The 21,507-nt window shown below is 41.9% G+C and overlaps 1 protein-coding gene across 8 annotated transcripts in view; it reads right to left on the reverse strand.

The window, feature by feature from the left end:
* Nucleotides 1-1,263: 1,263 nt before the first annotated feature.
* Nucleotides 1,264-21,507, reverse strand: part of SHISAL1 (shisa like 1) — a 124,994-nt gene continuing 104,750 nt past the window's right edge. For all 8 annotated transcript variants that reach the window (XM_061582378.1, XM_061582376.1, XM_061582380.1 and 5 more), the window contains one exon: nucleotides 1,264-6,011. In XM_061582378.1, coding sequence (XP_061438362.1) covers nucleotide 6,011 — 1 coding nt within the window. In that variant the 3' untranslated portion in view covers nucleotides 1,264-6,010. The remainder of the gene's footprint in view (nucleotides 6,012-21,507) is intronic.

Consider the following 21,507-nt stretch of genomic DNA (forward strand, 5'->3'; position numbering starts at 1 on the left):
GCTATTCTGCTATGAATTCATAGTAACAAACCCAATATTAGCAATGTAATTAACTTGCAGTGAATCAGATGCACTGGAAGAAATGACAATGTAGATACTACATTTGCCAGATTTCTGAAAGGGAAGGGCTCCAGGTTGTGCTCTGAATATTTTGGGCACTAGATGGTTCAATGAACTGAATAATATTTATTCACTCTCACAAAGCAGTTCTAAGATCTTAAGAGAAATCCGTAAGGGGACTCTGCAACGTGCTGTCTTGAAGACTTTGATTCATGTATTGTTGCTGTACTGTACATGGGCAATAAAATAGGAAATGTTAAAATTGTTCTTATATTGTAGCACTTCAGTTTGCATGTGAGGGACTTGTATGGTAGAATGCTTCTCTATGCATTCAGCTTCCCTAAACATAGAAAACTAGCATATCGAGCAGAAGGCAAGGCGAGATCTTTTTTCCATGCATACTAGCTTTCTATGAGCAGGGATTTAAACACTAGATACAAACAGTCCATTACAATTCTTCACTACAAAGTCCAGAAACAGTTTTACTTTCTCATTTGCTATTTGTATGAAATTGGCCTACACCTCATGGATTTGTGGAATATACCTCCAGGATGTGTACCCTTAGGCTGTGAGCATAAGCAATAGAAATGCATGTTAAGTCCCTTTGATTTCAATAAAATAAGAATTCAAGGCATTAGACAGGTCTTGAATGTTATGTAATGCCACACTTATGAATGTTGATTGTACAATATTGTGTTTTTCTTGGTTATCATTAAACCTTACCAGATCTTGCTGGCTTTTCTTTTTTATATATTAGAGCATATCTGATATATACTTTTAAATTTACAGTAATCTGCAGTTAATCAGTTGCTGTCCAATGATGAGCGGGGGGGGGGCGAGGGGAGAGAATTAAAGGAATTTGCAATCTATATTGACTCTTCAATTTTCAAACTATTTCCCTTGGAATAGGTGAGCTGGAGTCAGTGAATGTATCTATCAATGATTACAGTTCTGAAATTTTCTGAAAACACTGAATAACAACAGGATTTACATCTAGAAGCCATCCTTACTGCTTTTGAAGTTAAACCAGTGTATCCCCAATGGAGTGGATTTACTGAAATGTGGCTAACGTGGAACCTTGAGCTGCAGTGTTGAAAATGTGCTAGGAAGTAGAGCTATTGTATATGTCCTCTGAAAGTTGGATTTTGAATCCCACATTACATGGTAGCTTTTGGATTTTTTTTATTGATAGTTACTCTGAAACATTACAAACAGCAAATGATGTGGGATGATGATCCACTTTTGGAAATACAACATTGAATTTAAGGCCAGTTAGTTGATAGTCTTAGTCAGATCCAACATTCAGCTAAAACAAAGGTGCTTTGTTCTGTTTATTGTTACTGACCATTGGCAGACTGTTCTGTTACAATATGAATTTTATCAACATATGCAAATAGTTTAGCCAATACGAAAATCTCAACCAGTTAGTATCTATCGAATATCAATCTATTCCTTACAGAGTCAAAAAACACACTTCATTTATAACATACACAAACTAGAAGCATAAAACTGCTCATTAAAAACACACAATTCCCAAAGGGAAATAAACCCTTTACAAAATACAGTGAGTCACACAAACCATTATCTAATACAAATTCCTTCAGAAACACAAGCTTTTAACAAAGATCTCGGTGACAATTTCAACATCACAATGAAAGTAGATTGATTTTATTTTTTTAAAAAAACCCTCCACCTAGTTTAGGATTAGTTTGGAAGAAACCCAGATGAATAAATATGTACAGAAAAGTAACTTGGGTTAAGGTAAATTTGTCAGGTACATTATATTTGCTGAAAACCTTGCTTAAATTGAAATGTAATATTGCCTGGTGAATCAATCTCTCTCTGTCTCTCATCTGATTAGGCTTTATTCTTATGTCTGTGCAAACGTGTACAAAAAAAATATATGCATCCAGGCAGTTCTAATTCTGTGGCCTGCACAAATTATGCAGATTTACTTAATATTTTATACAATTCTATTTCACATACTTTCTTCTGGTTTTCCTAGTCATGGAGTGTGGTGATGAGCTAGGCAAGGCACTGAAGCCCACCACCCTGACCGCTCAAGTCTTATTCAGCCACTCCTCTGGCTTCTGATATTTCAGCAGGTATTATAGCCTATGTGTTTTCAAGTGTACCTTCACAGCCATAAGCTTACCTGGTCCCTCCCACAGCTGCCAATTCTATAGAGTGGTGGCAAGGAAGCTCACTAAATAAAGGCCATGATCCATGCAGCACAATATGACTGGGGAGTGAGAGGGCTTGTGAAATTTGGCACAAAGTGATGATCCTATCAGGAATGGCTTTAACCCCAGTGTGCAGAAGTTTGTTGAGAAATTTGCAGTGGCATTTTTCTGTGCGTTTATCTCTTGGTGATTCAGTTTTTAATACTGATCCAAATCCAACGGTGACTATTGGATTGGGGGTGGAGACAATAGGCTGTTTAACAAGAATAATTCAGAGCCCCAATTCAAGGAAGCAGTTTTAAGTGCCTCTGGGCTGCGATACTCATTGGAGGCGAACTAAGAACCGGCTGAATGTGTCGATGTGAATGAGGATGCGCACCTGCATCTAAGGCTGCTCAAGTGGGACCAGTTGCCTGAAACTACGGTGATCCAGAAGCATGGATACTAGCAGATTGGTGGAATAGGTTAATATAATACCTACATACGTTCAAAAAGAGAATTATGTTATACCTTGAATTAGTCTTAAGATCCTCCGAGGCGCAGAGTGGTAAGCAGAGTGGTAAGCGGCGGTAACGCAGCCGAAGCTCTGCTCACGGCTGGAGTTCGATTCCAACAGAAGGAGGAAGGCGAATCTCCGGTAAAAGGGGTTGAGGTCCACTCAGCCTTCCATCCATCCGTGGTCGGTAAAATGAGTACCCAGCATATGCTGGGGGGTAAAGAAAGGCCGGGGAAGGAACTGGCAATCCCACCCCATATATACGGTCTGCCTTGTAAACATCGCAAGACGTCACCCTAAGAGTCGGAAACGACTCGCACTATAAGTGCGGGGACACCTTTACTCTTTTAAAATTAGTCTTAAGTTCTGGAGAAGCATTAACTGACAAATGGCAACTGTATATCATAAACGTCAGCAGAATTTGTATCCTACCAACATTGTGTCCTATCAGAGGCGTGATTAACCCTCTTTTTTGGTGTCTGTGACTGCACATGTGGAGTGGGGGGTATTATCAACCACACATGTCTAAATTTGGCATGATAGATTGCACAAGGTGGATGTCTGCCCTGTTAGATAGCAAATAAGATGCTATGCTTTGTTAATATGAATACTGTGACAGATCCATTGAAAGCCTAAGCTTCTGCTGTGGTTATAAAGGATGTAGAACTGCCCCTTCCCACAACATCTTTCAGATGAGAGAACTGCAGAATGTTTTGCATGTAAGCTAGGGTAGGTAGGGTAACTGAATGCAAAGAAGGGCAAGGTGTTTGCACCTTCCAACATCTGGAGTTGGCCAGGTTGGCACCAGGTTGGCCAAGGCTGTTCCAACAATGATGTAGAAGAGGCTTTCAGGAAGTGTATATTTTTTCACCCTTGCATGACAAAACGCACACTAAAATTCCCTCTTAGACACATCAATTAAAAGTGTATATGCCCATTCTCCTTTGTACTTGATTAATGTAGGTAGAGAGGATTTTTAAGTGGAAGAAGTAGGTTTTATTCCTATAGTGATGTGATCAAAAACAGAGGTATGTCATCTTCATAGCAAATAGACGGCGGACAACAAAGTACCAAGGCAAACCTGGGTACTGAACTCCACCTTACAGAGTATACTTTACTCATACAATGCTTGCATGTCCTAATACTTAAAATATGTCATTTTGAGAGTATTTTTTTCCATCCTCGTCCCACCTTTGATGAAAGTGCTTTAGACGTTGCTGCTACAGTATTGGGGAATACTTTTCTAGAAAAGAGAAATCTCAGAGGCTGAAACCAATGGTTTGAAAACTTGTCTATTCTAACCATCGGAGTGCTACATCTAGTGCTGTGTAAATAAAACACAGGTACTGAGGATTTGCAAACTCATGGTGGAACTTTGCTCATGTTAGAGCTGCTACATGACTAGAGTGACAACAGATGCTGTGCCCTAGGAAAGCTGGAGGAAGTATGCTTCCTTGTAGTGTCATATGCTTCCCTAGGAAATGTCCTGCAAAGAGATGAGAAACAGGACAAGCTCTTTCTTCCTGCTGTATTTGGAATAGGCCCCTGAAGTTCTTGAGTAGGGCTGTGGTTCAGCGACTGACAACATGCACTGCCTCTATAAGGTTTTGGGTTCAACCCTGGGTACCTACATTATACTGCACTGATTGGCTGAGCTGCCTGAATGTTAGAGGGTTGGCAGAAAGGCATTGAAAACGTGGAGTGGAAGGATGGGCAACAGATTACGGGAAGTGGAAAATAAGGATTAGGACTTGGAGAGGGAGTGGTCTAGGTTAAGGCCAGAGGGAGGAGTCTGTGAGAGGAAGAGGTACCCATGGCTAGGAACTGCAGAAGTGAGGAATCAGAAATACTCAGCCACGTTTTTGGCTGCTGGCCTCTAGTCTCCAACTGGAGGCTCTCAGGTAGCTAAGCTCCTGTACAGAAATCTGGATGGGCTACTATTCTGATTCCGCATGATGCAATTCTTTAAATATTGTAGTTTGAACTAACCAATATTATATAGATAATGTTTATGGACCTTTTTAGCTGTGTGTGTTATCACTGGTTCTGCAGTCCTCTTCTGCTTTCTGCTACATTTCCACAGAGAACCACCAATTGTTTTTCAGTATAAAAGCCAAAAAATGAAATGTTTTCCTTCTGAAAAGACATTTCTAGAGAGAGACCTAAAAATAACTGAAGAAACATAGTGTTTTTCTAACATTGATTTCTCATGTGGCAGCATTGTGTGCTTTGCTGTACATTGTGATGGTGCCCAATGGAATTTTGTAACAATGACATATAAAATATGTACTATATTCAAATTATATCCTCTTCCGTTAAAACTCAAGCTGCTTCAGTATGCACGATATCTGACCATTGCCATAATCCTTGGAAAGAAAATTGCTGCTGTCCTGCTTTGCAAGACTGTCATCTAGTTCCTGAGGGGAAATAATTGCTAAGGCCAGTTAAAGGGCAAGTAGTACCTTAAAATAAAGGAATTGGAATATGAACCTCATTTATCAGAGGGCAACTATTTTATTGCTTTATATTATTACAAGTGTTATTTTTCTTTGACTTTTTCCAGTTGAGGGTCAAGATGGAAGAGGTTGTGTCTTCCCTCCAATCCCCCACTTGCACAGGCAATAGAGGCCACGCTGGTGCGCTCGGGAACATGACAATGACACTTGCTTTCTTGTCACAGATAAAAATGGTAAGATTATATAATCTAAAATGATTTTTGCCCTTCCTTCCAATTCCAAAAGAGGGCTCACGTGTGAAAAAAAAGAAAAGAAAGTAATTTAGACTGAACTGTATGTACCATATTGTGACAACATTCACTAGAGAACTTTGGGGAAAAAAGTCGCATTCATTATTTTGACACGAAAAGTAGGCTCAACTGGCAAGTTGATGGATGGGGGAGGCAAAAAAAAGTGTATCTACCAAAAGTTCATACTGTAGTCTATGTCCATTCTCAGCTTGGATTCCCACTGGAGCAACGTGTTTTTCACTGCGATAAGCGGTGCTCACCCTCAAATATATTTGTCTTCTCTCTCTCCCATAAGTGATGTTCTCTGCCTCACAGGTATTGCTTGCATACTATTTTCTTACAGAAAATGTTGTCAACTTGACACAGCGGTGGCTCTTGTCATGCAAGTAGACTAACCACCATCTCCTTTGAGTTGTTTTCCTTAATCATTGTCAGATTCAGGGTTCTTTCTCCCTTCTGGGATCAAAGCTGTTCTTCTTGGACAAAGTCTTATCTCTCCCATCTTGAGGCACATCAAAATACTTTTCTGGAAAATATATAGAGAAAGCATCATTGCTGGCAATAATTCACATCGCGAAGGCTTAAAAAGAGAGATTCTTTCAGAGGTAATTCTTTCTAAGTCAAAACATGTATTTTCCATGTTCCTGTTTAACAGATACACTATGAGCAAAACTAAACATTATTGAATGAATGTCAGTACACCTATTGCTCTTCTTGTGCATACTGTATTTGATGTACTGACATGTACTCAGCAATAAAGTTAATTACACCAGGGCTCTACTGTTTGCACAGCTGTGCAAGCACAGATTACTAGGATCTGAATATGTTCGTTGCCTGCCTGGAAATGCAAAAACGCTGGTGGTGGGGGACACGGCTTGTGGACTCTGTTTAGCTTGGTGCAGAACGAGTTCTGCAGGTCAGAACTGCAGCCACCTGAAAGTGATACCTCATGACATTTTGGCAATGCTAAGAGCTGCTCATATTATCCTCTTAGTGAGGAAACATTTTTTGAATTATTTAGAATGACGAAAAGCTGAGAACAAATAAACTGTGTTCCATGCTCTGAAGGTGCTCTACGATCCACACTTACATGGGAACAAGGCCCATTTAACTCAGCAGATATTACTTCTGAGTAAACATACAGAGGATTGGGCTGAATGGGACAGACTCTGAGCCTGGGGTATTTACCTTCCCTCTCTTGTTTTACTTGTTCTCCCCTCCACCAAAAGCTTTAAGCACAACAAGCTCAGCCAGACAGAAGGTACTCAGGTTCTAGATGAGCTACAATGATACATCCAGCTTAGATAACTTATATTGCAAAGCTAAATAAATATTTATTGTAGGATTGCAAAAGGAAAATACAATAAATTACGCAAGTTCAAAATGAAACATAACATACAGACAACTCTCCCAAAGTTCAGATTTAGTATGCCACAGAAGTAAAGCAATTGCAAAGCTCATGTTCGAATACAGCATAGCATTGTATAGTAATCTGCTCCTGTGAAATCCTGAGCTCCAGTGGCCAACTTTCAGCACCATATAATGGATAGCTCCATAGCTGTTCAGGCCTGTCCAGCTGAAGATGACCTCTGAAGGGAAGAGAGAGCCAATGTGGTGTAGCAATTAAGAGTGCTGGATTAGTACTTGGGAGACCAGGGTTCAAAATTCCAACTCAACCATGAACCTCACTGGGTGACCTTGAGCTAGTCACTATCTCTCAGCCTAATCAACCTTGCAAGGTGGTAGTGAGGATAAAATAAAGGGGGAGAACTAAGCATGCTGCCTCCCAGTCTTCCAAACAGCTGCATGTGTCCGTCATGGGCAAAAAGGCTGCTCACCCTTGTCCTAACGTAAGGACATTTCTAAGGTGAACTGGGAGCAATTTTTTTTCTTTACCTGAAATACAAAACCAGAAAACAAAAGTCTGTTCTGGAGACGAAAAATATGAAAGTGTAGGAAGACTGAGGGAAAATGAAAAAGGAAATGAATACTAGGAAAACATCACTTCACGCTTATCACTTGTCTAAAGCCATTACAGTTTAGAAGAGCTTCTTTTTAAATTCCTAGGATAGCATAGGCTGCCAATGCGTTTAGTATTCTGTTGAGAGGGAAGATATTTTGCTGTACAAATATAATGATTATGTGGGAACTATCAATCATGTTTCTTCAGTGTTGGATAAATTATTTAGGTCCCACCAAAATGATTGACTTTTGGGAGCGAGGATCAGACATCTTGAAGAAGCAGGATTCGTTTACGCCAGGAATGAACAGGTTTCAGACTCATCAGATCCACTTTGTATTTTTTGTTTTGTTTTTTCTAGAACCACATTTAGTAAAAACTAGAGTTCCCTGGAAAGAGGGATTATTATTAAACCACTCTGAGAATTGTAGCTCTGTAAGGGGAACTATTAACAACTCTCAGCATCCTTAACAAACTACAGTTCCCAGGAGTCTTTGGGGAAAATGATGACTGTTGAAAGTGGTATGATACCGCTTTATAGTGCAGATGGAGCCACTGAAAATGAACATGTCAGGGAGAGGATAGACTAGACTAATGTCTAGGTTTTTTTTTATAGGGAGGGTGTTTTTTTTGTATGGAGAGGCATTCATTAATGTGAACATGCAGTCCAGAAAGATTTGTAATGTAAGTGAGGCATAAACCTTTTGGTGTGACAGGATGTCAGCTCTCAGTGCTAATAATGTGCTGGCATCATACTTACTAGACAGAGTTTACTATCATAGACCTCTGGGTGTTTTTAAACCAAAACAAATTGGTATCAGAATTATCCACTGGTCCTGCATGATGATGAAGATTATTACAGACTTTCAAAACATGTTCATGCAGAAGAACCTATAACAGCAGGTGCTCTTTTAGCATTTTTGGAGTGCTTTTCTGCCAGATTTAGAATTCACACTAAGAAAGCAATTAAACCAAAACATAATGTGCGGACAAAGTAGCAGAGGCTTTAAGAGAGCATGCTGTTCTGTGCAAAATTCAAGTATGGGTGTGTTAAAAGACCTTCTTTTCGATTCCTAGCTAGTATGCTTGTTCAGTGATGGAGGTATCAAATCCAGGCTTAAATATTAGTCAAGGGAAGATGCTTCGGAGAAAGCTGCCGGCAGCTACCACATATTTTTCACTTTACACTACTTGTATAACAAGTCCCTTCAGTTTGGAGATTTGGGGACTGTATTTCAAATGCACTCTGAGAAATCATATATACCTCGTAGCGGCTGGTGGCTTCATGTCCATGGAGCAGTGGAATCCACTCTGGGTTTTCGTCTGAATTTTCAAGGAGCTATCCAAGGTGCTTCATATGTTTTAGCCAACATTTTCTTTACAAATGTTTAGCTTCCATACCATTTTAAATTTTGGAACAGGCTGCATAATCGCACACAGGTACTCCCATGCATTCACAGATTAGATCTGCATTCTATTGGCATGATCCAGCCAGTGACCTGGTTCTTATGTCACTTAACTGCGGTTTAAAGGTGAACACACAGCAGGCTGGTTGCATGGGGTAAGAATCATGGCTGCCTTGTTTCTCTCCTGCTGCTTGTACTCAAAAAGTAGTAGATGCGTTACTCATTTTAATGGATCTTTCTCTAAAGGGGATTGTGACTTCAAACTTTTGATCATCACCGTAAGAAGCTTTCAAGTTCCTTTGTTTTTGCAGAATGTGGCATTAGCATACCACACACATTGCCTAAACTGAAGGGCGTCCACAAATTGTGTAAAGAATATTGTCTGCCAGTTAAGGGGGAGAACTGGCCCAAACGAAGGGATTTTGTTTATATAATGGAGACATGACACCTCCGTATTTATTTTGGGTGAGCTGAAAATAATGCTGAGAAAAGAGCAACAGAAATCCTCCTCCTCCTCCTCCGGCTAACCTTCTGTCATCACAGAATCAGGCCCAAAGGGCTCTAGTCCCTTTCCAGTGTACCATTCCGAGACAGACATGTATTTATGAAAGCAGAGCTCTAAAGGCAACAGGGCCAAGGTTCTGATTTCAGTACAAGGCCTCTGCTTGCGTGCTTTGGAACTGAAGTTGGAGAGTTCAGCCAAACAACATTTTTAAAACATGACTGCAATAAAATCCTATGGTATTTACATTTTTAATTCCTTTTATGAGGCCTATATTTCTACAGTGAAAAATACTTATGAAACAAAAGTCATACAACCGTTGGTATAATTAAAGTTTGCAAAGTCAAGCTCCATCCACACTTTGCCCCCAGGTCACTCGGCGTCACGCAGAAACCTGACCTATTAAACTACCGACATAAAAATGGATGAGAATTTGTAATGGCCTTGTGGCTTCCACGCAGGGCTGGCCTTAGGAGTGGGTGATCTGGGGGGGGGTCACCTGGGCACCAAGCTGTGGGGGATGCCAAGCCGAGCTGAGGGGGGCACCAAGCTGAGCTCAGTGGCTTTTTAATGTACTGTCTGCAGCAAGCTAGGGTGTCAAAAGCAAGTGTCTGCAACCTCCCCCCCCAGGTTCTACAGGTTATGTGGTACTACAAAAATGACCTTCCTTTAATTAGCTTTAACTTTCCCCCGCAATTTCCACTTTGATGTCATTTGTGCTAGGTAAAAATGAGTGAAGTGAGTGAGTGACTGAATGCCACCTAATTTTTCCAAGCAAGGTACCACTGGAGAGTTATTTTCTGTGGCAGTTACCACAGGAAAGGAGTAGGAATGGTGTGAGGCCAGAGTAGTGCAGAAGGCCAGCAGCAGGCCACAATCAGATCTGCGAATCTGAGCCCCGGGAAGCAGAAAGCAGCTCTGCAGGAAGGCGGTTGGAATTTGGAGGAGTACTCAGGAGAAGCGTAACCCGATCCCTATTCCCTTATCCCCAAGTAAGAAACAACAAAGCACATCTATCATTCTGCTTGATCCGAGGGCAAGGATTCTTGCAGGCAAGAATACTCACATGTGGCCCCCATGTTTGTACACATTTGCATGGGTCCTTGTAGGGGGCAGCAATAGGACCCCCAACATCACACCTATACCAATCCCCAGGAACCCTCTGGGTGGCTCTGAAAAGCTGACCATGGGTGGGGCAATGAAAGCATTCATTGCCCAGGGCACTGTTTATCCTAGGGCCATCTCTGCTTCCATGTGCACCACATCCTTTTTATATGAGACAAGCCAAAAATGTTCACTATCTTTTGGTGGTGATTTAACAAAACAAATAACTTTCCTTCTGGGGTGACTTTTTGGAACTGGAAAAAAATGCCTCTTTTTACAGCTGCTCTCCCACTGCTTGCAAATGACTTAGCCAAATCTTATTGCAGGGATGGGGAACCTCTGGCCCAATGATGCCCCCCCCAACAGGTCCAATTTGGCCCTTTGAGCCTATTTTCCCCAAACCACACCCACCTGCTGATGTCACTCGTGACATTAGCTGATGGCGGGGCGACAGCCTTTTATCCTGCCTTGGCTGTACGATCCTGTTCCCAGCAGGCAGGATTTAATCCCTGCTCACCAGCTAAATGGAGATTAAAACCCAGTGAAAAAGTGCCCTTTGAAGTAGTGCGTACATTAATTCAAAGAGGCTTTTGTGGCATCAAGACAGCTCCTGTTTGCTCAAACAGGAGCGCAGGGGCCACCTTAATGTCTTCACCATCGGGCAGTTAAAGGGGGAGGAGGAAGACTTGCAGAAGCATTTTTCAAGTCTCCCCACATTTCCCTTTTAATTTCCGGTGATCGGGGACTTAACAATCACGGAGACTTAAGGGATGCACAAGCCTCATCCACCTGCCAGTCATGTAATGTCATAATGATGCCATGTGACTGACAGGGGGGCAACTCCACCCACCTGTCAAATTTCCCCATCCCTGTCCTATTGACTGGGATTTTATCTATTGATACAAGACATCATCATGCCAGGCTTAGTGATCCTGTGTCCTACATGATCCCTGACTGATAATGAGCGACAGAACTATTGCTGAAGGTAGGATAAAGCAGATGCTGGAAGCAGCACTGAAGAAGTAGCAGCTAAAGGAAATTTTGGTGCCAAGCCGGGTCAGAGTTTGTAAATATTTACAACTTTATTATTATTTATATAGCATCCTCAATGTGCATGTTGCTGTCCTGAGGAGTTTATATTTCAACTTTCAGCTCAAATGAAGGGGAGGAAAATGAAGCAATGAAAGGAAGATTTTCACATGCATATCAAGCCATTGATGCATATCAAGCCATTAAGTTTGATCTTTTCCAAATCTTTAAGAAAATTCACACAGTACAAGTCTGAAGTATAATAATTACGATGGCCCAGGGTAGGCTTACCCAACATGGGCCCTCTAGATGTTGTTGGATTACAACCCTGTGGAATTTCCTCCCTTTGAATATTAGGCAGGCGCCATCTCTGCTATCTTTTCAGCGCCTTTTGAAGACTTTCCTCTTCCAACAAGCCTTTTAAAAATTGAGAGCTATCCCAGTCTGCGTCTGTGTTAGAATTGCTTAATATGTTTTTTAATAATGTTTTTAACCCTTTTTTAAAGTTGTTTTTTAAAAAAATGTTTTTAACGCTGTTTTAATGTATTTTAAGATCTGTTTTTATGATGTTTCAAAGTGTTTTTAGTGCTTTGTTTGCCGCCCTGGGCTCCTGCTGGGAGGAAGGGCGGGATACAAATTAAATAATAAATAAATAAATAAATAAACTCCCATCAGCCCCTGCCAGCACAGCCAAAGTTCCGGGGGTTTGGGACCTATCATCCAGCAACATCTGGAGGGCACCAGGTTGGGGAAGGACGGCCTATGGGAACAATAGCAACCATACCCCCAAAGCTCTTTGCAAGGCAAGGAGGCGGATTGCCAGTTTTACTTGCATTTACAAATTTAAATTAAGGGTGACTATTAGCTTCTGCTTCATCTTTTCAAATGCAAAGTGAAACTGAAATTAACCAATCCAGTCATCTTTGAAGAGCTTTTGAGAGCAAAGGACAGAATGACTAATGTTTTCCTTTTGAAATTCAGGTGTTGCAGCCTGTTTTAGAAGGCTGCTGGGCTGATTTCCAGATTCACGATCAAATTTAAACAGCAGAACACAACAAAAGGTAACAGCTTTTAAACAGCTCCCAGATTTGTTGTTGTAATGGAACATCAAATGTTCAGGTACGTCAGAAAATGTGACGGAGATGGATAGGTGGAGAGAGCATTATTCCATTCAGGTGCTGTTTGCAGGCTTTCCTTTAGTGTATCTGATTGGTGTAAAGATTTTTGGAATTAAGGAATTTTGGGATTAAGGATTTTATTGGTGGTACGCTATACACTTTGGCAAAGGTATGTATATGTGTCTGATTATTATAAGACTACTTTAAGTGCTTATTATTGCTTCAGGTGCTTGCAAAAGATAATTTCAAATTGATCCAACTCAGCTGGAAGAGTAAGGAGAAGAAAACCAGACATGTCCTGAGTTCAGGTGCTGGGATGAATCAGCATCTTGTAACTGCCTGATAGGAAACACTAGATGAAAGAACTTCCAGTTGTCCAGCATATGGAAAAATACTGCAAGCTGACATTAAGAGCTGAAGGTGTAGTGGTCTGTTCTTGGTCAAATGATGTAATCACAGGAACTGTTTAGTATGGAAACTGCTAAGACTAGGTGCAGAATTTTCAGACACGATCTCTGTGGGTTTGGGGCCAGAATTATTTTGGATGCCCAAAGTGGAAATGGGGGTCTCAACAGACATTTGGCTTATCATGTCAAGACATGATATTTAGAGAAATTAATCCAGTTTGGAGGTTTCAGTAAAATCTGGGGGTATGCGATCTGAAATGAGCTCATGGGGGATTTTCTAAATGAGATCATCAGTATGGATTGTCCATTTGTAATCCTAAAATCTTGGTATCATAAATTATGCTTTGAGGCAGGGCCTAGAACTGAATTTATAAAAAGCAGATTCTGAGCTTAGGGAGCTTGTCTTCTCTTCAGAATCCTGATGAGAGGTTAAGTGTCTTCATCTACTCTGCTTTAATCTTATGTTTAAGTTTAAGGTGTGTGAGAAGGTGCTTGTCATTTTTTTTGCTAATTAATAAAGTGCTTCAGTTAACAGCTTTGACTTTGACTTTCCTCTTTCAACAAGCCTTTTAAGTTGAGACCTATCCCAGTCTGTGTTAGAATTGCTCGTTAATGTTTTTCGATAATGTTTTAACCCTTTAAAATGTTTTTAAAGCTTATTAAAAAATGTTTTTAACGTTGTTTTGTTTTAATGTATTTTAAGGTCTGTTTTTATGAAGTTTTAAAGTGTTCTTAAGCGCTTCTGTTTGCCGCCCTGGGTTCCTGCGGGGAGGAAGGGCAGGATCTAAATCAAATAATAAATAAAATAAATCAATAAACAGCTATCTATCTGTGTGTTGTTTGTGTATTGACTCCGGTCCAGTTGATGTCTCCGCTGAACCTTCCATCTACAGATTTGGGAAGAACTGGGAACTATAATATATCAGCTGCTTGCAATGTCCCACTTCATAGAAGGGAAAGGATGATCACATGTGTTTGTCAGTTCTATGTCACACCTCTTGCATGTTCCGTAGTTTTCTGAAAAAAGGATTGCACGAATCTGAACACTGCCAACACACCAAAGGTTGACTGATTTCACCCCACTTGCCCTTTCCAGTAAGAAAAAGTCATGACACTAGGTAACAATGTTTCATACATAGCTCCCAGAGTATAACTTTTATATGTGGTGAGACATGGGGATGAATTTCCAATCACATGATGAATTTCCATTGTAAACCAAGGTGTGCTGACATGAATATCTAGACTTTGCTCTCAAAATCCGACCACCACACAAGACCCTAACTAATCGAAGGTTCCACACATTTGATTAATAAAGACAGGATGCACTTGTGCTGGCTGTATGAAACAGATTTCTTACCACAATACCCCATCTTTATTCAGCGGAGATCACACTTGTGAAATGATAAACTTGTCACCAGTAGCAGTATGCGTGGTGGGGTCAGAGCTGCTCTCCCAGTACTGCTGTCACTGCTGCTTACCTGGATGGGGTTGCGGTAGTACTACCTCAAAGAAGGTTGTGGACTAGGTCTTAGCTATGGCTCGAAGAACCCCTACTCGTCAGTACATTCAAGTGAAATCAATATGACTTTCTTCCAAGCAAAGTTTAGAATCTGAATATTAGCATTGCATGGTAAGACTAAACGAGCTCTTATAAATGCAAAAAGAGAACTTGTAATTGGTTAACATGTAATTGCCATCATTTGAGCCACTGAATTCAGAAATGTAATTGACTGGATAATTATGTTTGCACGGGGAAAATAGCAGACTGATCATTCTGCAGCTTGTCTACTGACAGGGCCTGGTTGTGTGCTGCAATTCCACACAAGGACAGAAATAATAATAAAGCATTTAGCTTTCTGAAGGTGTCAGTTTTCAAATAGATAAAAACAAGTTTCAAGCCCTTACAGTGAAAATATGGTTGAAAATGTTTGGTCAACGTTCCATTCAGAAAGCAACGGATGAAGAAATTATTTGGTGATCAGCAAGACAATGGTTTCCATGCCCTTCCCAAAGATTTAGCAAATGCAAAAATACATACAACAGTAAAATTTGAAAAGTAGATTACTAAAAAACCCCACCCACATACAACTGTGCTTCATTTGCATTATATATGCAGGCTACAGCATTCAGAATGTGTATTTCCATTGATCTCTCTCTAAATAGAGGCCATGTTCCAGTGAGTCCCCATCAATGCTTTCAAATTCTTATGCTCACAATGGAACTTTCTCGTACAATGTTTCTGTAGGGATTTGAAGGAACTTCAGATAGTGTAAGTGTATGCTCAGAGATGATCTCCTCTGATACAAAAGTCTCTAAGTCATTATAAGCCAAGTCTACCTCCCCAAATTTTGCCTTGGCTTATAAATGGCATGACACTGTTCCTCATCTGCCAGTTTCCCTCTTCCAATCTATCACACATTTTACAAGCCAAACAGATTGTGAACTGACGGAAGGTTAAGGATCCTCAGAGGCCTTCACTGCAGAGAGAACTACAAATGCCGACAGAACCTTTGGCTTTTATAAGCGGATGACATTACCACCCCTCTGAAGCTTGTAAGTTTGGGAAAGCGTGGGGAAAGGGGCAGCTGAGAGCTGGCAATGGGGAGTGCTTCCCTGGGCTTACTCTTTCCTAACTTTTCAGAATTCTTGGACTAAGTTTCCAAGAGGGCTCAAAAGGATCCATTCCTACCCAGAATCAAGACAGGCAGATTTCACCCATAACTACTTTTGAAATGCTGCTCCATTAGGGGCTGCTTGGGGGAGGAGGAGCAGTCCCACCACACTCACAGTAAGGCCTGTTTCTTTGTGCAAGAAATGCCATACAGCCGATCACAAGCATAGTTTGTTTATACTCAGAATATGTAGCTCAAACAGGTAACCAAGATGGCTTACAGTAAAAAGCCAAAACACAATACTATATAAAATATCTTAGAACAAAAATCACAAACAAGCAAACACAAACTAAAGGGGGGAAACCCCTAAAAAGATAGTAGCAGCACTGATTCATATTGAAAGCAAGATTCTTAAAATACCCACTGAAATAAAGCCTTCTTTGCCCACCTACAGGGGAGCAGCAATGGAGCCAGGGAGGCTCTCCTGGGAGGCATCATCTTGTTTTGCAATTGCTAGCAATTAGCTAACAGTGCACTCCTATCAGTGGTGGCTCGTGGCTCCATGTTAGCGCAGCAGGGTAATCCACTCCAGGCTTTAGCTGAAGCACCTTGGACAGCTCCTTGAAAGTTGAGACTACAACCCACAGTGGATTCCATTGCCCCACTGACATGGAGCCACCAGCTGTCACTGACTCCTATACATGTCTACTCAGAGGTAAGTCACACTGAGTTCAGCAAAGCTTACTTTGGGGAAAGTGATGTAGCGCTGCAGCTGCATTCTCTATCAGAATGCACGGGGCAGGTTGGTATGCTTTTGGGGAGAGGCAACTTGCTACGCCTCTGGTGAGGGCAACAGTATCCCTCTGGTAAAGAACCCGGAAGTACAGGGAGGAAATGCACCTCACCAACCCTTGATCACAGCAGTTTTTTTCTGCTCGCACATATCCCATAGAAGATAGGTGGCCTATCCTATCTAATGGCTGGGATATGACCAATGGAAGCCTTCAGAACTGTTCAGCACACAGTTATGGATGCACAAGTGTCCACTGGATCTTCTGGTGATTTTGGTATCCAAAGAGCTGTACAATTATATTATCATGCATGTAGATTATTCCCATTTCACAGATCTGAGACCCAAAACAGTGGTTTGCCCAAATTTATCACCAAACAACTCTGGACTGAGTTGGGATTTGAACACAGGCCTTTCACAGGTTCAATACTCCATTCAGCTGTCTCACAAGATGAATACAGAATCATTTGTAGGTCTTTCCATTTCAAAATTGCATAAATTCCATATTGTTTTTGAGATAGAAAGAAGTCAAAATAAGCAAGCAGTGACTTCTTTTTTGCACTGATTTTTCTGACCCTTGGTATTAGATAGCTATTGCAAAATAGATTTCTACTCCCCCCTTCATAAAATCTGGAAATCTGATCCAGCTGTCTTGTTTTCTTTCACAAAAATCATTTTTAATTAAGCCATCCAGAGAGCTTTGGGATAATGTCACCAATGCAAATGAACACAGGAGACTTAGAGTAAAAAGAAATTAAACTGTCATCTCAGAAGATGGGAACCAATTTGTAATCATAAGCAGAGGAGCGATTAGCCGAAGGTTAATAATAGGATTTCTATGAAACTATAAACTTTGATGTGTTTTGTGGTCTCTGTTGTGAACATCCAAATATGAGTTGTCAAAATTATATATGATTGGCACAAGCTGACAAGACTAATGACAGTGATCCTATTTTTTTTTTTAACAAAAATAACCAGATATCTGGGTCAAGGGTTAGTGGCTTGCACTAATATCCCTTTGCACTCAATATTCCTAATTATAAGTCCTAGCACACCATTCACACTCTCTTTCAGGAGACTGTATATTGCTTTATTACACCGTTTTATTTATTTTACATTTTATTAAATTTTACAATTGTGACATGAGAAAGCACTAAAACAAACACAAAAAGCAGCAATCAGATATGTTATACAGAAAAAATAATCCTAGAAAATATATGAAGTCCACTTCACAGGAACTGTTGTAACAGTCAATGCTAAGACCATTAATATTCTTCTTTCTTTGTTCTTAAAACCCATAGATGAAGAAACACAGGTAAAGATTGGCCATGTTCATCTATGTTTGAAAAAACAATCATGACACACTGCCAAAAAAAACAAAAAATCACTTCTGTATTTACTGCATATTGCTTATGCGTTCCATGGAGACAACATTGTTTTCTTCCTATGTTATTGCCATGCGATAATCTATGAAGCTGCTTTCTTCTATCATATCACTGGACCTTCCAGCCTTGTCCTTTCTAATTTGACTGTCAGCAGCTCACTAAGTTCACAGCTTGAGAGCGGTCATTCCTAGCCCTGCAACCTGAGAGGCAGGTTAAACTAGAAATACCAGCAATTAAACCTGGGACCTTCTTGCATGCAGAGCAATGCAAGGTCCACTGAATAATGGACCTTGCTATGAAGGATGCAGGTTAGGTTGACTTCGGTGAGCAGAACTGGGGCAGGTGACTCAGTCCAACTCAAGCCTTATCAGATTCTACCCACACACAGCCTGTCCAGGTCCCCAAGCAGGGAAAGCCTATGTGGAGGGTCAGGATGGGGTAGCAGCTAATGGCTCCTAGTTGAGTTCTTTCAAAACTGAATATAACACTGCCAATATATTCATGTTGCAGTGTCTTCTCCCATCTGGGACCATGGGTCTTAAACTCCCATCGTCCCTGGTGGAAAATGACACTGGCATTTTTTTCTGCTGGGAATGACATCATTTGTAGTGATCCCAGGTTGCAAGTGTCTTCAGTTATGAAAAACATGAGAAAAGGAGAAGAGGCTTGATGGGCCTGTCCCATCTTCTGTGCTGCTGTAAAATCAACTGCCTGCTATCCTGTTCAAGGCAAGCTTTTTCCACTGGGAAAAGCAGGAGCAGGCCCTCCAAGTATTCTTTGGAAACTCAATCCTCTGACTTGAGGGGTTTCCATATTTGATTGGGCTGCTTAAATAGGGTAATTCATTTTGGGGGCAAGAAGCACTGTACTTGCCCATGCCTAATCCAGTTTCACTTGTGCCTACTCTGTCCCTCCAATTCCTGGAGAAGACACTTCCTCTCTAAACCAACAACCACACACTAAGTTACTGACATTAGTTCAGCATCATTATAAACTTTGTACAAATTCATCTATCACATCAACACTACTTACCTTTCCATTTAAAAACAGCATTAAAAGAAAAAGAGAGGAGATTAAAAACAGTGGTAATGTCTGTAGTGCCCTCAACAGAAAATGATTCTACTTTGAAGAACAATGCCACATAGATGTGTCTCTCTTTGCATCTGTAGTTTGGCGACAGCAATAAAGAAATGTAAAACAAGATCATCATCCCTCCCTGTTGGATTGCTGTTGTTTGATTTGCACTATATCCTGCAGGATTGGGTCCCAGGAACCTTAGCCAGCCGTGGTTTATTTTTTCCATCTACCCTTTGGAGGGATATGTTGACTGCGGACTGAGGGACGTGTGGAGACCTTTTTGCCTACAGGAAGGGGAACATTGTTGTTGCTTAGAGAAAGAGAGCAGCTGTGGCTGCTACTTTGGTTCTTACATACAGCATTTGTTCCAGCTGCCCAGGGAGTGAGAGCTATTATTGCTGTTTGCTCCTGTCTTCTTTTGATTGTCATCATTGCTGCGCTTCTCATTGAACTGCTTGTACTGGGAAGATCTGCTGCTGGGCATAATGAAGATGGCGGCGTAAGAGCTCGCTACGGCTGGAGCTCCGCCACCATATGTTTCTTTTAACACCTTTTAATCACCTTTTAGCGTTATTTTTGGGATCAGGAACGCCTCCCCTCCGTTTTATAACTTGCAATAAGTTTGGCTGTATTTTAATTTGTTTGTTTGTTTGTCTGTCTGTTGTTGTGTGAATGAGATTGAGTGAATGTGTGTTTGTGTTTATGTTGTTTAAGTGTTTTGCTGTATTAGATTTATTTTAAAATGTGCCTGGGAGAACATGCCTTGGGCCTCGCAGGGAGATTTTCGGGGGCCCCAATTAACGTTGTGACGGGTAATGGGAGGTATGGCGTTGGGAGGAGAACATGCCAGGTAAGGGGAACTCGTCCCAGACAAGTTGTGTCTGTGTCTTGTTCCGGTTCTCCTCCTATCCACAGGACTGTTGGTTGTACTGTCAGCCAGCTCTCGGATCTCCAGGTGCTGCTTTTAAATGCTAGGTCGGTCGTTAATAAAAAACCCCTTATCCACGATTTGATTGTGGAGAAGGGTGCCGACCTTGTGTGTATTACCGAAACCTGGGTGGGTGAGCAGGGAGGAGTTGCTCTTTCCCAGCTTTGCCCACCTGGGTATTCGGTGCAGCACTGTAGTAGATCTGAGGGCCGGGGAGGCGGGGTTGCTGTGGTCTATCGGAGTTCTTTCTCTCTCACTAAGCACCCTGTCCAGACGGCGACTGGTTTGGAGTGTCTTCATCTTGTGCTGGGCCAAGGAGACAGATTGGGAATACTATTGGTGTACCGCCCACCTTGCTGCCCAATGGCTTCCCTAGCTGAGCTGACGGAGATAGTCTCGGAGGTATTGTTGAGATCCCCCAGACTTGTGGTACTGGGGGATGTCAACATTCATGCCGAGGCTGTCTTGTTCGGGGCAGCTCAGGACTTCATGGCCTCTATGACAACCATGGGGCTGTCTCAAGTTGCTACTGGCCTGACGCATGTATCAGGACATACTCTTGATTTGATCTTCGCCACTGGTCATGGAGATGGTGATCTGAGGGTGGGGTATTTTTCATCTACTCCATTGTCATGGACAGATCACCGCTTGCTGAGCTTTAGACTCACGGCAACCCTTTCCCTCTGCAGAGGTGGGGGACCTATTAAGTTGGTCCGCTCCCGGAGCCTTATGGATCCTGTTGCTTTCCAGAGCGCTCTGGGAGTTTTTCCGGCTGATAGCACTGGCGCTCCTGTCGAGGCCATGGTCGATCTGTGGAATGCGGAGATGACCCGGGCCATTGACATGATCGCTCCCACGCGCCCCCTTCGGTGCAGAACTCAAACAGCACCGTGGTATACCCCGGAGCTCAGAGTGATGAAGCAAGAGAGAAGGAGGCTAGAGTGCAGGTGGAGGCGAACTCCTGACGGATGTAGTCATTCTTTGGTGAGTGCTTCCACTAAGTTGTATGTAAAAGTGGTTAGGGCGGCAAAAAAGTCATATTTTGCTGCCACCATTAGATCATCTCTTTGCCGCCCAGCGGAGCTTTTTAGGGTGGTACGAGGGCTTTTACATTCTGGCCCTCCTGATACTAAGGAAACATCGGAAGCTCGCTGCAACGAATTTGCGGAGCACTTCCAGGATAAGATTGCTTGCATCCGTCGGGACTTAGACTCTGATGTTATGACAGATGACTCCATTGAAGTGTCCAGAGCACGGTCTTGTCCTTCATTGTTGGATGAGTTTCAGTTGGTGCAGCTCGAGGAAGTGGACAAGGTGCTTGGAATGGTGCGGGCAACCACATCTGCCCTTGATCCTTGCCCATCTTGGCTGGTGAAGGCCAGCAGGGCTGTAACCACCGGCTGGGCCAAAGAGGTGATAAACGCCTCCTTGAGAGAGGGAGTAGTCGCTGGTAGTCTCAAGGAGGCAGTAGTGAGACCTCTTCTAAAGAAACCTTCTTTGGACCCAGATATTTTGAACAACTATAGACCGGTGGCGAATGTCCCTTTTTTGGGCAAGGTCCTGGAGCGGGTGGTCGCCGGCCAGCTCCAGGCGCTCTTGGATGAAACCAATTATCTGGATCCGTTTCAATCCGGTTTTAGGCCTGGTTTTGGCACTGAAACAGCCTTGGTCGCCCTGTATGATGACCTTTGTCGGGAGAGGGAC

This window comes from Rhineura floridana, chromosome 8 (genome assembly GCF_030035675.1).
Source record: "Rhineura floridana isolate rRhiFlo1 chromosome 8, rRhiFlo1.hap2, whole genome shotgun sequence".
In the NCBI taxonomy this organism is placed as follows: Eukaryota; Metazoa; Chordata; class Lepidosauria; order Squamata; family Rhineuridae; genus Rhineura; species Rhineura floridana.